The sequence below is a fragment of the Nelusetta ayraudi genome, unplaced genomic scaffold (genome assembly GCF_046127955.1).
Source record: "Nelusetta ayraudi isolate G7.1 ecotype Tasmania unplaced genomic scaffold, CSIRO-AGI_Nayr_v1 ptg000181l, whole genome shotgun sequence".
Lineage (NCBI taxonomy): Eukaryota > Metazoa > Chordata > Actinopteri > Tetraodontiformes > Monacanthidae > Nelusetta > Nelusetta ayraudi.
The window spans coordinates 250,806-265,456 of record NW_027466230.1 but is presented as its reverse complement, the minus strand read 5'-3'; the positions used below and the strand labels follow the sequence as shown (position 1 = coordinate 265,456).

General features: G+C 46.0%; 1 protein-coding gene and 2 non-coding genes across 5 annotated transcripts; 1 reads left to right on the top strand and 2 right to left on the bottom strand.

The window, feature by feature from the left end:
* Nucleotides 1–291: 291 nt before the first annotated feature.
* On the bottom strand, nucleotides 292–363 carry trnaq-uug (transfer RNA glutamine (anticodon UUG)). The gene has a single exon. It is a non-coding gene; the product is annotated as a tRNA-Gln (tRNA).
* Nucleotides 364–1,617: 1,254 nt separating this feature from the next.
* LOC142881073 (junction-mediating and -regulatory protein-like) lies at nucleotides 1,618–12,914 on the top strand. 3 transcript variants are annotated; one of them, XM_076015123.1, is made up of 10 exons: nucleotides 1,618–3,018; nucleotides 5,298–5,471; nucleotides 8,829–8,979; nucleotides 9,593–9,762; nucleotides 9,896–10,061; nucleotides 10,373–10,470; nucleotides 10,652–10,735; nucleotides 11,292–11,387; nucleotides 11,791–12,355; nucleotides 12,582–12,914. In XM_076015123.1, the coding sequence occupies exons 1-10, from the start codon at nucleotides 2,221–2,223 to the stop codon at nucleotides 12,890–12,892; spliced, it is 2,613 nt and encodes an 870-aa protein (XP_075871238.1). In that variant the 5' UTR covers nucleotides 1,618–2,220; the 3' UTR covers nucleotides 12,893–12,914. The 3 variants fall into 3 exon arrangements, with proteins under 3 accessions (XP_075871238.1, XP_075871237.1, XP_075871236.1); XM_076015122.1 differs by having other exon boundaries at nucleotides 10,346–10,470; XM_076015121.1 differs by having other exon boundaries at nucleotides 10,301–10,470.
* trnaq-cug (transfer RNA glutamine (anticodon CUG)) lies at nucleotides 7,530–7,601 on the bottom strand. Its single transcript has one exon. It is a non-coding gene; the product is annotated as a tRNA-Gln (tRNA).
* Nucleotides 12,915–14,651: the final 1,737 nt, after the last annotated feature.

The following is a 14,651-nucleotide window of genomic DNA, read 5'->3' as shown; positions in this document are numbered from 1 at the left end:
TGTAAAAAGTGTGACAAAACAAGTCAGGTCCACAACAACAACAATAACCTTTGCATTAGCGCGACAAGTCTTAACAAAATGGAAAAAGCAACTTGAGATGTCGTAAAACAACAAAAACAAAAAAGACTTCATCGTCAGCCTCCCAACATTCAAAATACATTATTGGCTAATATTAAATCAGCACATATGGCTGATTTTTTTTTTTGATCTACAGTATGTTTTTTTTATGACAACTGATACAAATGTGCTAGTATAAAACTATTGTTGGATATTTTCACAATTAAAGAACCGAGGTTCCACCGAGATTTGAACTCGGATCGCTGGATTCAAAGTCCAGAGTGCTAACCATTACACCATGGAACCACAGAATTGATTGTGCTGATATTGGGAAAAAGAAGAAAAGAAAGAACTATCATGTTTGTATATTAGTATCATTATTAGGTCCCATGAACACTTGAGCAGTCATTGTGTCAAAGACCACGCTGAAATTGCCAGAGTTACCATGAGTCCAAAAATACAATGAATATTCTTGAATCTTCGCCAAATCTCACCAAGTTTTTCAGACGCACCCATAAAAGATCCCAAAAAATACATATATAATACTTTGATATTTCTTTTAATGGACATGACCGGGTCGCTGCAAAGCGGTCTCTTTTGTGAGAGCACGACTGACTGGTTTCATCAGTTGTGGCTGATCAGGCCTTCACCAGATAGACTAAAGTTCATGTTTATGTTCACGGATCTGTACATGTCGTCCAATAGCTTGATCCTAATATATAACACTGGTGAGTATAAACAGACCCTGAGAGACGCCAAGACTTGAGGGATGTTCTCTCCATTGTCGCCCCGTCCGATCTTCTTCATATTTTGGATCTTGCAGAGTATGTGGGAGCAGGACCAGCTGACCCCGATCATGCCACCCAGTGTATCGGAATATGTTTACTGGGTCTGCGTCGATCCGGTATCTGTTATCGATTTGCCTTGACTTGATGTGCAGGGTAACCAGACAGGTGATAGGATCTAGACTTACTGACTTTGATGGGCGAGTTTGATAGATAAAATAAAATCATGAAGCGCTGCAACACTGGGCCACAGAATAATTAAACACACAATGAAATTAATAAATAATAAATGCATCATAAAATAATTACATGTGTTTTTTTTTTTTTTTTTTTAGCAAAAGCTGGAGTGGTATTTCAATTCATTGTTGACACATTTAATAACACACATAATTAATTGATGACACGTTTAACAAAAAGATGTATTTATTTATTTCATTTTGGCACTTCTAGTCCTCCATAGCATCCACCCCAAGCTCCTCACTTCTAAACGTCAGCACGTCCTTACGTGCCCGAGTCAGATCTGGTGTGGCCTTCAAGAGCACCTCGAATTTTATAACGTTCCATCAGTGCAAATCCTTTCTTAAGTTGTTTTTGCAAACAATTGGCAAAATGATTTTTCTCCGAGGAAAAAGGGCGTGGTTGCATACCGTATTCATGTTTTGTGGTGGTTCGCGAAACTAACTACATGTCATTTGTGACCAGATCTTTGCAAATTCCGACATTTTCTCGCCGCACGCAAAGACTCATAATTGTTTTTGCGTCGCCTGTGAGCGCTGCTTGGTGGGGAGACGGAGGAGAAAACATGGCAATGTTTTGACTAGGGATGCTCATCCCGGGATGCGAAGAACACACGGTGGGGCAACCAACCATATGCGCAGTCGTCAACATCCTCGTCGTTCTGTAAGAGCGGGTCGTGGATGGTGACGGTGGTGGTGGTGGTGATGATGATGATGATGATGATGGTGCCGAGACGGCGAGAGTTCGAGAAGGACGGCGAGCGATGCGTCGACGAGGGGAGCTGGTAAACACTCGGACGCACGTCGTCGGGTGACGGTGGCGTCACTCGAGCGGTGGCGAGGCTGGTGTTGATCGGCGGGGCGGACACCCGAGCTGGAGGCAGGTGGGCCGGAGATGGGAAGCGACGGAGGGCTGTTCCACATCCATCCGCTCGAGTCGGGGAGGAGAGGGAGGAGGAGGAGAGCCCCCCGGCCAGAAACCCCGGAGAGGAATTATTAGCATCCTGCTTTGACTCAAACATTTATCTCCTTTAAAACACTGCAGGTTGACGTCTGGCTGCAGTGATCAGCTGTTGCTGCTGTTGTTGTTGTTGTTGTAGTTGTTGTAGTTGTTATTGCTGTCAAAAACCCACTTTGGAGACATGTCCTTCACAATGGAGGATACTCTGGAGTCGGGCTGGGTGGCCGTCCGCCCCAACGCCTTCGAAGAGAAGGAAAAGCACAAATTTGTCTTCATCGTCGCCTGGAATGAGGTGGAGGGTAAATTTGCCATTACGTGTCACAACAGGACGGTGCAGCGGAGGAGCTTCTGCAGGGATCCTGCTGCGGAGGAGAGCAGCCTGGACGGGGACAAAACAAAATGGCCCGAGAGTCCCACCCGGGAGAAAGTGTCCAAGAGTCCCGGGAGAGGAGCCAGGGAGGCTGCGTCTAAAGGCTGCAGCCCGAAAGCCATGCCGACCAAGCCCAGTCCCGTCATGGTGCAACCTGCGACCGCCGCCGCGGCTGATGCTGATGTTGCGCCTCCATCGCTGTCCTCATCCCTGGACAGCCTGGAGCTGGACGACCTGGACGCTGTGACTCGGGAGGACTGCAGCTGGGCCGGCCTCTTCTCCTTCCAGGACCTGAAGGCGATCCACCAGCAGCTGTGCTCCGTCAACTCGGATGTGGAGCCGTGTCTCCCCGTGTTTCCGGAAGAACCCGCGGGCATGTGGACGGTGCTGTTTGGCCCGGCGGAAGTGCCCGAGACGGAGATGGACGAACTGTGCCGCGGCCTGCGGAGATACCTGGGCTTTGCGCTCGACACGTGCGGCTGGAAGATTCTCTCCCAGGTTCTGTTTACGGAGAACGACGACCCGGATGAGTACTATGAGAGTCTGAGCGAGCTGAGGCAGTCCGGGCACGAGGAGTTGCTGAACCGCGCAAACAAACACCTGCACGAGGTGAGGAGTTTGTGTCGTCGCACCTCAACGGCACTTTTGTTTTGTGTCATTCCCAAAGTCTCTGTTATGCTCAACTACATTCGACCCACACACGCATCAGTACATGCACACAGGAGCAGTGTGGACCCAGACAGCAGGGACCTGCACCTCGACCACCCACCCGCTAACATCTGCTTGTGACCTCACCACTTCCCCACATCTCTCTCTCTCTCTCTCTCTCTCTCTCTCTCTCTCTCACTTTCTCTCTAGTCCTTATACAGTTATAAAGTTGGTCATTTGTAGGTGGTCTTCTAGGAGGGTCTGGTTAATCTATCCTGTGGAGGGGTTCAGTGGTATAATTTCCCCCAAATCATTAAAATTCCATTCAGACCATTCAGATATAGATCATTTCCACACACACCTTATTGTTGAAGGCAGTTACACACCTACACTTAATTGCGTTTACAATAGCCTTTGAGTGGATTGACCTCTTTGCATTGGTTGCCTTTCAGCAAACCGGCTTTATCTCATGTAAACCAAACCCTAAACACTCTGATGTGTACTCTATGAGATAACCCCCCCCCCCAACAAAAAAATAAAATAAAATAAAAATAAAAATCTATGTGCATGTATGTGTACACACACGCATGCATGTATACACATGTTTATAATGTTATAAAATAAAATGTCAGGCATGGTTGATCTAATATTGTAGAACGTCTTTATAGCTCTGTATGCGTGTACTTCGTTGGTTCAAGGCTGTAAAAGCTGTAAAAGTAAGATATCGTCATAGCTGATATTTCAGCTATTAGATGGTGAACACAATAAAACCTGACCTAATATGAGTTCATTCAGCTAGTTTACTGACAGCGATCGGCTACGTTTCCAAAATGTCACACACCAAGTCGGTCCCTGCCATTCACCAGCCACTGCACGCAATTGATTAACTGCACTTAATATAAACAGACATTGCATTGGTGCTCACTGGGCTCTTAATAATCAATAGTGTCAGTTTAATGTAGACTCCAAGTCTGGAGCCAGACAAAGCTGGAAGACCCCCTGAGGTCATCAGAGCATAAATAGCATCGCAGTATTATTGCTGAACAACATGCTTGCTGGTGAGCAGCGCTGACTCTCAACATATTACATTTCAACAAGCTGACGTAAGAGCAGTTGCATAGAAGACAAAGTTGTGTTTTATTTGACTGTGAAACATGGATCCATAAATACGGGCTTGCGCCTGACAGGCAAGTAGACATTTGGAAAACATGGATAAAAATGTCATGAATATTAAGCGCATGCATCAAGCTGAATACAAGTTCAGTCTGAGCCATGTGATAATAATTGTTTTGCTGTAAACCTTTAATTTTCAAACACCTCTGCACTTGTTGTGTCTATTTACTTTTGTCCTCGTTAAAAGATTCAGGGACTTCACAAAATATTACAGCCTCCATATAGTACCCCCAATATCTTTTGCTGCTAGACATCAGTAGAGCCACTTTGCAGAATAATTTATCCAAAAAGCTCTTGAAATTACGTAACTGCATATGTAGCCCTATGTTTTCAGCCTTCTCACAAAGATATTTGGTCTTATTCATTCTCATTCAAAACTAATGCTTGTTTTACCTTCTTGTGGTGTTGGGAGTTTTTTTTTTTTTTTTTTTTTACACATGGCTGGGGATTTTGTCACTATCTGGGACCAGTATCACTGAGATATCATTCCCCCTGTGACATCACAAAGGGGTGAAAAGTTGAAGCATATCTAAAATAGTAATAATACTTCATTTATTGATGCTGATAAAACAATCGTGCCTTTATTGCTTTATTTATTTATTCATTATTTTTGCATTTAAGAAAAAGCATGTGCGTCAGACGTTTTCAAACAAGGTCATACTTTATCGCCCACCTTATCTTTTTGGCTTAAAGATGTAAATATAGTTACTGAGTTACTACTGTCAGCCTGCCCTTTCTCACTCTAAAGTCTCACATAGACATGTGCGCAAACACTAGCTTATTGATCCTACCACTGCATTTGAGGGCAGAGTTAATGTCTATTTCAGTACTTCATTTCAGTCCAGTGTGTGTGTGTGTGTGTGTGTGTATGTGTGTGTGTGTGTGTGTGTGTTGATCGTATTGATCATATTAGCAGCAGCGCATGCAGATGACTCCATTCTCTCAGCAGTGTAGTACACTGTGCTGATCTATCATACACTCCAGTATTATTTACAGTCAAACAAAGCTCAGTCTCACTATTCTGTCTCGGTTTTCAGTGAACACACTGTTTGTGCTTTGAAATGCAGCTGCTGGAGAAACACAAGGGCACAGACAGCATGGTGGAGCTGCTGCAGCTGTACGAGGAGGAGGATCAGGCCTATGGAGGCCTGCTGGAGGCCTCCACACAGCTCTACCAGTACCTGCTGCAGCCCTTCAGAGACATGCGAGAGCTGGCAATGCTTTGCCGGCAGCAGATCAAGGTAATAATCAGCGGCTTTTGAGGTTTTAAGTTTTAAACGCAAACATTAATGGGGGTGCCCAGAACGGAGTGAATCATCGTCCTCTGTGGATTCCCCCTGAGGAACAATAAAATGCTCTCACTAAAAGCATTTTGCTGATAAAAATAGACGATCGCTTGGGACCCAGAAATGTGCAAAAACATATTTATTTAACTGTGTTAAGCATCCTCACCTTTTTCCAAAAAAAAAGAAAAGAAATTTGTGAGTATACTCACAAACACAGTCCTTGGACCAAATGATCTGAGGGATAAACAAGCCCAGAAAAAAAATTAAGAACTTGCTCTGATCTTTTCATGCCTTCACTGTCAACCATAAGGTAACATTTTTTTTTTTTACATGCTGACAAACATTTCAGTTGTTTAACCTAATAACTATATATGAAAATGTGAGTGATACATACTGCACATGCCTCTACAGCACAGGTGTTTTCTCTTTGAATACAGGCTGCTCTGTGTATACTCAGTGTGTTTGTGTGTTTGACTGTGGCCCAGTATATGGAATGATTTTATTGAATATTATGATTTGATGACTCATACTAAAGGTTTGAAAGGGAAATGGTGATGAGACATCTTAACAATAGATGGGTCATAAATGAAATGCAGTGGTGCAAGGCACATTATATATATAACTCAGTGAGTCATACGCTCAAGCTGTATCTAATGAGAGGGCGAGCCATCTCATTGAACATCGCCACTGAGTGATGAGGTCAGGGGAACGATGCCTAAAGACTTCATGGTTGGAATACTGAAGAACTTTGCGTCTGTGTTAAATTACGTTGTTTTAGTCAAACTTTGGGTCTTGTTATGTTTAATTTCAAATCAGGTTTTTGTACCGTGTTTTGTGAGGCACAGTGATACATAGAGTTGAAAGTACGAGGGCTGTTACATACTCTGCAGCAGCTTTCATGCGATACCTTTTTTTACCCAGAAAAAAAGCTTGGACGGAACTAGCTTTTGAATAAATACTTATGCAGATCTACACACATAGCAAAGCAATGCAAGTAAGTCGCTCAACATGTTCACCATCTTGATCGTTCCATCCTTCCCCTCTCCATCTGAAACATTTTTTTGTGTCCCAATGGCAGTGCGTTAAGCAGAATACTGTCTGATGGAATGAAGCCTGATTGATCTCAAGTTTCTTGCAGTCTCATACCAACATAAATAAATTATGTTGTGTGTGGCCATATAGGTTTACCTACACTGGGGTCCGCTAGCATTCAGTTGAAATAAAAAAGATGGAGCTAAACATTTTTAACTCAATATTTTAAGTCCAGTAGAAATTAGATTTGGAAATTCTATGACTCAAATCTTTTTTTTTTTGTCAGTCCAGTGTTGAACTCAACCTTAATGTCATGCGGTTATAATTATCATTTTCACAGAGAAACCAAACTACGCATAATACCAATAGTATGCATGTCATTCACAAGCCTGTGAAAGACAATTGCAAACTAAACAACACCAAAATAAGTGAGAAAATAAATATATCCTATTCCTCCTCAAGAACAGAAATGTACTGTTCTGTGTGCGTGACTAAACTGATACTAGCTCGTGCCGCAGGATCGTTTTGCGGTAACACGTTGTTCCATGAAAATCGCATAGGTGCCAAAAAAAAAAAGAAAAGAAAAAAAAAAGTGCAGTCCCAGGCGATTAGTTTGTTTTCTACGGAAGTAGTTTTCTGTAATCGGATGTTGTGCACTAAAATCGTCGCAAAATGTCTCCGCGTCCTCTTAATGGTTTATTTTACGTGTCCCTCTGAAATTATTCACGACTTTGACGCAGAAAGCGACCCTATAGCAACGTCTAAATCATTTTTTAAAATGTATTTATCCATCTAACAACTCACAATTTACTGCTGTGCTTGCTGCCTGTCACGTAAATCCACCTTCTTTGCTGCTGAACGGCTTTTGCCAAAATACGACGACTTTTTAATCCCCCTTAAAAACCACAAATGTATCTACATTACAGTATCATATGGGGGTATTTTCCAAACCGGGTTGGCAATGTGCCTTCTAAAAAGTCTAGGTTCCACCGAGATTTGAACTCGGATCGCTGGATTCAGAGTCCAGAGTGCTAACCATTACACCATGGAACCGCTGTTGGGGTGGGGCGGAGACCGTCACGTGAATTCTTGCACCTGTCACAGCCGTCTCACATAGACTCAACCCCAAATTGGATTTTCCCGTTAACCATATACTCGCAAAACAAATCAAGAAATGTGTTACAGGAGTCAGCTGAAAACAGTGACAGCGCTCGCATTTGAGTAGAATCTGTTCAGCAACCCCCTCCTCTATTTTTTGACAATAACATTGTCCAGAGTTTTCAAATATGCGTCCATTGTTCATCATCTTTGTCTCATGTCTCTTGGCTTTAGCTTCTGTGTGGAAAAAAAATAAATAACTGAAAGTCATCCTGACAGGGTCTAAAATGATATTAGATACAGGAAGCAGCGAAGGAGATATTGACGCTGCACTGCTGATCTGACAGCGGGAAGCTGCAGTGCCACCTGATACTGGTGCAGACAGGGTGAGATGAGGCGTGCGCTGAGGTTATTTGGGGTCAGACAGGGGTTGGCAAGTCTGCTGACACCGATGGCTCAGTCTCATCACTTGGGCTTCACGTCGTTCTTGATTGTTCCTAATTGTATCTCGTTTTATTTAGTTATGCTCTACGTTGATTAGGAAAGACTGATATCAGTGGTATACTCACACCTCAATTTCCATGTTAATTATCTTATACTTCCTCAGGACGGATGTTAATCAGTCGCAATGGGGAAATTGTTTCATTCATGATAAATGCAAAAAATGTATAGGTTGCAGGGAATTATTAATTTTTCATCCTCAGGTTTACTTGAATTTCTGTTGTCATAATGTTCTAGGTAAGCAGAGTGAACATCAAAATGTGCTTACAAGTGTAAAATACACACATTTGGTAAATGCTTGCTTTCACTGGAACATACTTTGACTCCATTCTGCTTGTTGTTTGCTGTAAAATCAATAAGTGTATGTAGGTGATTTGCCCAAAATACATCCTATGCAAATACATCCATACCCTGCCAACACCGGCAGCAGGAGACGAAAGGGCTCTGCTGTTATGAGGCTGAAGGGTTTAAAGGGGAGAGCAGAAGCTTTGTGAACTTTGAAGACTGAAGTGGAGAAGAGTTCCATATCAACAGCGGACAAGCATGGAACCCTTCTTGGGTCAATTAGTCCTAAGAAGCGAGTCTAAAACTGAACCGTGTCTAGTGTCTAAAACCTGTCCTATGACAGCGGGTCAAGTAGATCACTTTTCACACTTGCTTGCTTTCACACTGTCTCCTCAGATTTCCTTGGAAAATGACTATATGGGTCCGAGGCGGATTGACGCGCTCAAAAAGGAAGACTTGGACTGGCAGAAAAAAGCTCAGGAGGCCGTCCTTAACATCCAGGAGTTCACCGTCAAATACTTTGAGATCACTGCCAGGGCCCAGAAAGGTAAGAGTGTGCCGACAATGTGTGTCAAAAGTGACCGGCTTGGGTGAATACGTACGCATACTCTCACGCAAATGCAGTGGCAGTGCTGGCCTGCAATTGACCTGCACTTGTTTTTGAGCAGCGGGGTTAATGTAATTGGTATTCATGAAGCAGTGGACACAACGCTGCCTGCACAGCGACGGGAGCAAACAAGGACAACATATTGATCAGTCAGCGCCAGTAGCACTTTGCCTTGCCTGGTTTTTTGCACCATGTGCCCTTACTTGTCAGAGTTATTTCCTTTCTCTACTGACTGGTCCATTTATTGTCTCACACTTATTAGATTTAAAAATAAATAAATAAATAAAAAAATCTCGTTTCAAGTGCTTGAAATGGAGACTGGAAATGGAGCAGGCTGTAGCACCCAAATCTCACCAGTAGATGTCTCTGTTGAGCTTGTGACTGTGAGGCAATTGTTTATTTTATGATGACGGCAGAATAAAACAAGTGGTACCACAGAGGAATTTACATCTGGCTGCTGATGACTCACTTTCACTCGAGTACATAATCTGAAAGTTTCACTGCCAAAGTGTTTTTTTTGTTTTTTTTTAAACGCTCCTCTGTGTGCTTGCAGGAGTGTACGAGCGTATGAAGGTGGACCAGCGTAAATTTGGGAAATCGTCCTGGACGGCTGCAGTGGAGCGCATGGAGAGACTCCGCTACTCTGTGGCCAAGGAGACTCTGCAGCTCCAGAGAGCCAGAGAGATCTGCCTGGACCAGAGGAAGCACACACTGCGAGAGGAGGTGTGGCCCAAGGCAGAACACAAAACACACGCAAACATCAAATCAGTTGTTCTGTCAACATGTCATATAATGACAAATATACACACACATATATACATTTTATTTTAATGTTTGTCTCGTGCCATGCCCTCAGATGCAGAGTTTGTGCAGTAGCGATGACGCCATGGTCATCTTAGACCACATGGAGACTCAGTACTACGAGCTTCAGCTGCAACTCTACGACATCCAGGCTGAGATTTTACAGTGTGAAGAGCTGCTTCTCACCGCTCAGTTAGACAGCGTTCGCAGACAGATGACAGGTACTTTGGCCATGTTTTTTTTTTTTTATCTATTTTGCTCTCAACTTGTTCCTGATTGATCGTGCCGGCTCGTTTTTGTGGAAATATTCACAATTTTTGCAAGTTTTCAATGCTTCTGGTGGTCGACTAGCCTGCAAAAAAAAGAGCCAACGGTTGCTCATAGCGGTGCATGTTGTTAAAAAAAAGTGTATCCCTGAATGCCTGTGCAAGTCAGTCTATTCATGTGCATGTGTTTCAAGAGCGTCAGGATGAGGTGGTGTACTATGACACCTTTGAAAGTGCAGATGACATAACAGAGGATGACTCCGCAGAGAGGGAGGAGCTGCAGAGGCTTCAGGCCAGCGCTCGGCAGCTGGAGGTCAGGAGGGGGCGCATTACCGCCAAGCGCTCCTACCTGAGGAACAAGAGGGTACGTGCGCATCAGTAACAATTACATTTAAACGTACTCTCGTAAGCCTTGTGTGTGATAAAATGCGATGAGTCAAAATATAAACACACGTCTATTAGCTGTACTGGATCATTTCAATTCTACGTACCTTCAAATATTACTGCAAACAAATCAAGAGTATTTTTTTGTCGGCCTCTGACAGGAGATCTGTGTGTCCAACCATGTGCACAAGCAGCAGAACAGTCAAGACATCCACAGGGACTCCATACCCCACCATGTCTTCCAGGTAGGGGATCATACTGTTTGTCATCGGTGGCGGGCCGTGCATTTAGCATCTAGGCCTTCAGTGACGTCGTACCTAAATTAATACACCTCATAATGCCATCAATACTGTCCAGCAAGTACGCTATGTGAGCTTAAACAAGTTGGTTTTATAAACTGCACATTGCTGCTGTTTCGTATGAAACATCAACGAGACAATAACGAAACAAACTACTCATTGAACATTAGAATTAAAAGATTATTTTCCTTTGTAGCCTTTTGGAGTCTGTAATGTTGATTCTGAAGGCCTGAAGGTAGATTGCATATAACCTGGCAACACTGGTTAGCTGAAATATGATTGGACTCTACAGTAATATTCAACAATGGAAGCAGTGCAACCATACGGATAATATGACATGAAGAAAACAAACTATGGAGAATAACTTAATAATTATCATATTTACTGAAAAATATTTACTGAGTTTGTTCAGGCTAGCGGTGAAGGCCTTTGCTGCGCCGCCACTGTAAATCATGTCCCTGCATAGTGACTTACTCGACCAATAAATCTGTGACTTTACCAGCTGAGAAATGAAGAAGAGGAAGACGAGGACAGCAAGAACAGCAGAGTCAGCCAGGAGAGGCAGAGAACTCTGGACAGACTGCGCAACTTCAAGCAGGTTTGTGCCCGCGTGGCTCTCTCACCACCTCACCTCAACTTTTGTTTGTTTTCTTAAATGTTCCTACTGACACACGGTGGAGCAGTGGTTAGCGCCGCCGCCTCACAGCAAGAAGGTTGCCGGTTCGATTCTGTGCCTGCCGCCTTTCTGTGTGGAGTTTGCATCTTTTCTGTGTGGGTTCTCTCTGGGTTCTTCAGCTTCCTCCCACAGTCCAAAAACATGCACGTGAGGTGAACTGGGAAGTCTAAATTGACCGTAGGTGTGAGTTCGAATTGGTTGTTTGTCTTGCTATGTGATGAAGTGGCGACCTGTCCAGGGTGTCACCCTGCTTTCGCACTTTGACAGTGACCCTGAGTGCAGTCGAAAGCAGGGTATTGAAGATGGCTTTCGCTTCCTCCCTCAGCGCTATCCGGGCCAGGTGATTCTGAAGTCCACCCGGCTGCGGGTGTCCCACGGCCGGAGGAGGGACCGCGGACGAGGCTCCGACGGCGGCGACGAGAGGGAGCCGCTTGCCAGTGAAATGAGTGCCCGGGGTCGGAGCCCACCGCTGCGTCTGAGCACCAGCGTGCAGACGGAGCCCAGCTCCACGCTCACCACCCAGCCCTTGGCCTCCCGCCTCCCGGCCTCCCTGCCCCCGCTGCCGGTGCCCAACCCCGCCGACTCGTCCTGCTCGCCCTGCTCCCTGTCCTCGCTCCTGGGCTCGCCCGTCTCCCCTCCTCCCCCGCCGCCGCCGCCACCCCCTCTGCCGCCCAAGGAGGAGCTCTCCCCCGGCGGCGGCGGTGGAGGCCCGGGCAGGCAGCTCCAGAAGGCAGAGGGGAGGAGTGTGGCAGCGGCGGCAGCGGCAGAGGAGCCGGCGTCCCTCTCCCCGCTCGGTCCGTTCATCCCCCGCTTCTTCGACAGCAGCCAGCTGGAGAGCGCCCGCAAGAGGCTGAGGAAGACGCCAGAGTTCAGCTCCCACGGACGAAGAGGTAACATTGAGTGTTGCTAGATTCATTAGATGGGCCATCTACACTGGCCAAACACAGTCTTGCTTCCTCCCTCCCTTATTTTTTAACTCTTTTTTTTTTTTTTTTTAAACAATCCTCCGGCGTTCTCCGGCTTCCTCCCACACTCCAAAAACATGTATGTGAGGTCAATTGAACACTCTAAATCAGTGGTTCTCAAACTTTCTCTGTCACGCCCCCCCGTCTGCAGTGAGCTCACCCATGGACGAGGTGCTGGCCTCCCTGAAGCGGGGCAGCTTCCACCTGAGGAAGGTGGACCAGCGGACCCTGGTGTCTACCAAGGGCGACGATGACCCCAACAGCATTCTGGTTCAGATCCGCAAGGGAGTCAAACTGAGGCGCGTGCCCAGGAAGGAGCGCAAGGAGCAGGGAGCTCTGCGGACCCCCACCGACCCCCTGACGAGGAGCATCCACGAGGCGCTGCGCCGCATCAAGGAGGCGTCGCCCGACTCCGACTCCGACGACTCCGACGGGCTCGCCAGCCCCGAGTGGGACAGCTAGTGTGCAGGGGTGGCGCCCGCACGGACTGTCCCGCGCTGGCAAGTCGTGCGTGCTGCGTCGTGCACTTGAACTTCACACAACAGAACCAGTCAAACCCACGGCAGTCACTATGTTTACATGCACACCGATATTCAGTGTCTACCCCCCACGCACCCCCCCCCCCCCCCGCACCCCTCACCCCCCATTCTGAAACGCACCATCCCGAATGAAGTTGTTTCAACGGCTAATGAATACGAATCTTAGACCTCGCTCCCGATTACATGCGACCGTGCGCATGCGAAGCTTCCGCAGTCTCCACAAACGGATTTCACCTCCATTTTCTCCTGCTATTCCCCCCCAAAACTGTCCTGCTCTGCACCCCTGTCATCACTCTTTTGCAACTTTTCCATTGCACTCCTCAAGCCATTGTTTTTTTTTCGCAGCTATGCACGAGAAGCGAATCACCTTTAACGTCACAACGGACCACATCCAGACTTCCGCTGAGTGAGAGCGGCGAGAGACGGAGGCTGTGTGATGGTAGACGGAGAGAAACCTGGAACCCTCGGGTGCCACCCTCGTGCGTGTGTGGCAAAGCTGCTGTCAAACCTCAGTCTTTCTGTTTACACATCCAAAGAATGCTGCCAAATCTTGACTGATATCAGCCTATCCCGTGCTGCTTCATGGGAAAACGCTACATTTAAGGAGGGAAAAAAAAGGCCTATTTTGGAAAATCCAAAGGTGATTTCCATCTTAAATGATTCATCAAATTATAAATACTGTGGTAGGAATAGTCCAGTATTAGTGTGCATGTAAGCGTAGTGATTTCCAGGGCTCATGTCATACTGAGCATTGTTCGGTCCACCCTGTGTTTCATGATGCACTCACCTTCACAAAGGACTTCATTTGTGTTTATTTATTTCTCTTCCATGGCTCTGTGGAATTCACTGCTCTGCAGTGATTCCACTGTAACGATGCCACGTTTTGCGTTGTGTATTTTCTGTCTCACTAAAGCTCAAGCTGCGGCTATTCACTCTCCTTGAAGGAATAAAAAAAGTTACCATAACAAAACAAAACACACAAAAAAAAATCAATTTGTTAGCAGGTGCCACGGAGCTACAGTGCATTTACTGTCCGGACGGTGAATGGTGACTCTGCTCAGTTTATTTTTACCGAGCCAGTCTGTGTCCTGTGTCAGTTTCTGGGCCACTGCTCGTCTCATCAGACATGGTAGAGAGACTGTTACTCCTGCAGTCGTGCCCCTCCTTCGCACTTCTGGTCAACACTAGACGTTCACCTTCACTTTGTCCTTGTGTGAGGAAGTGTGTACAAACCCATCTGCTCACTCCATCCGGGTATGAGGATGAGCTGGCTGTGGCTCATCATGCAGCGCCGTGCCTGTAACATCTCTGAGCAGAGTTGGGCTTCTTCTTTTTTTTTTCCCCTTCTCTTTAGCGAGGTGGAGGGCACGTTTCTCTTTAAGCGTGGGCACTCCTGCTCGGTGTTTCCTGAACTTTGCTGTGTGGTAAAGTCACGGCAGAGCTGAGAGCCCGGTCACGCTCGTTGGAATGATGGATGCTCCGTAGGCGGCTAGATTCTCTCAGCGCTGCGGGGAGCCACCGTGGGCTGGAGAGCAGGCAGCTGGTGATTGATGCAGCGTTCTCCCGCAGTCTTATTCACCGTCCTTTCTATCTTCCTTGCATCCGTTACACGCTCTCTCATTTTTCGCGCCTCGTTCTTTGGGCAGAAACACACAGTAGAAGGCTCTTTACATGTGGACGCC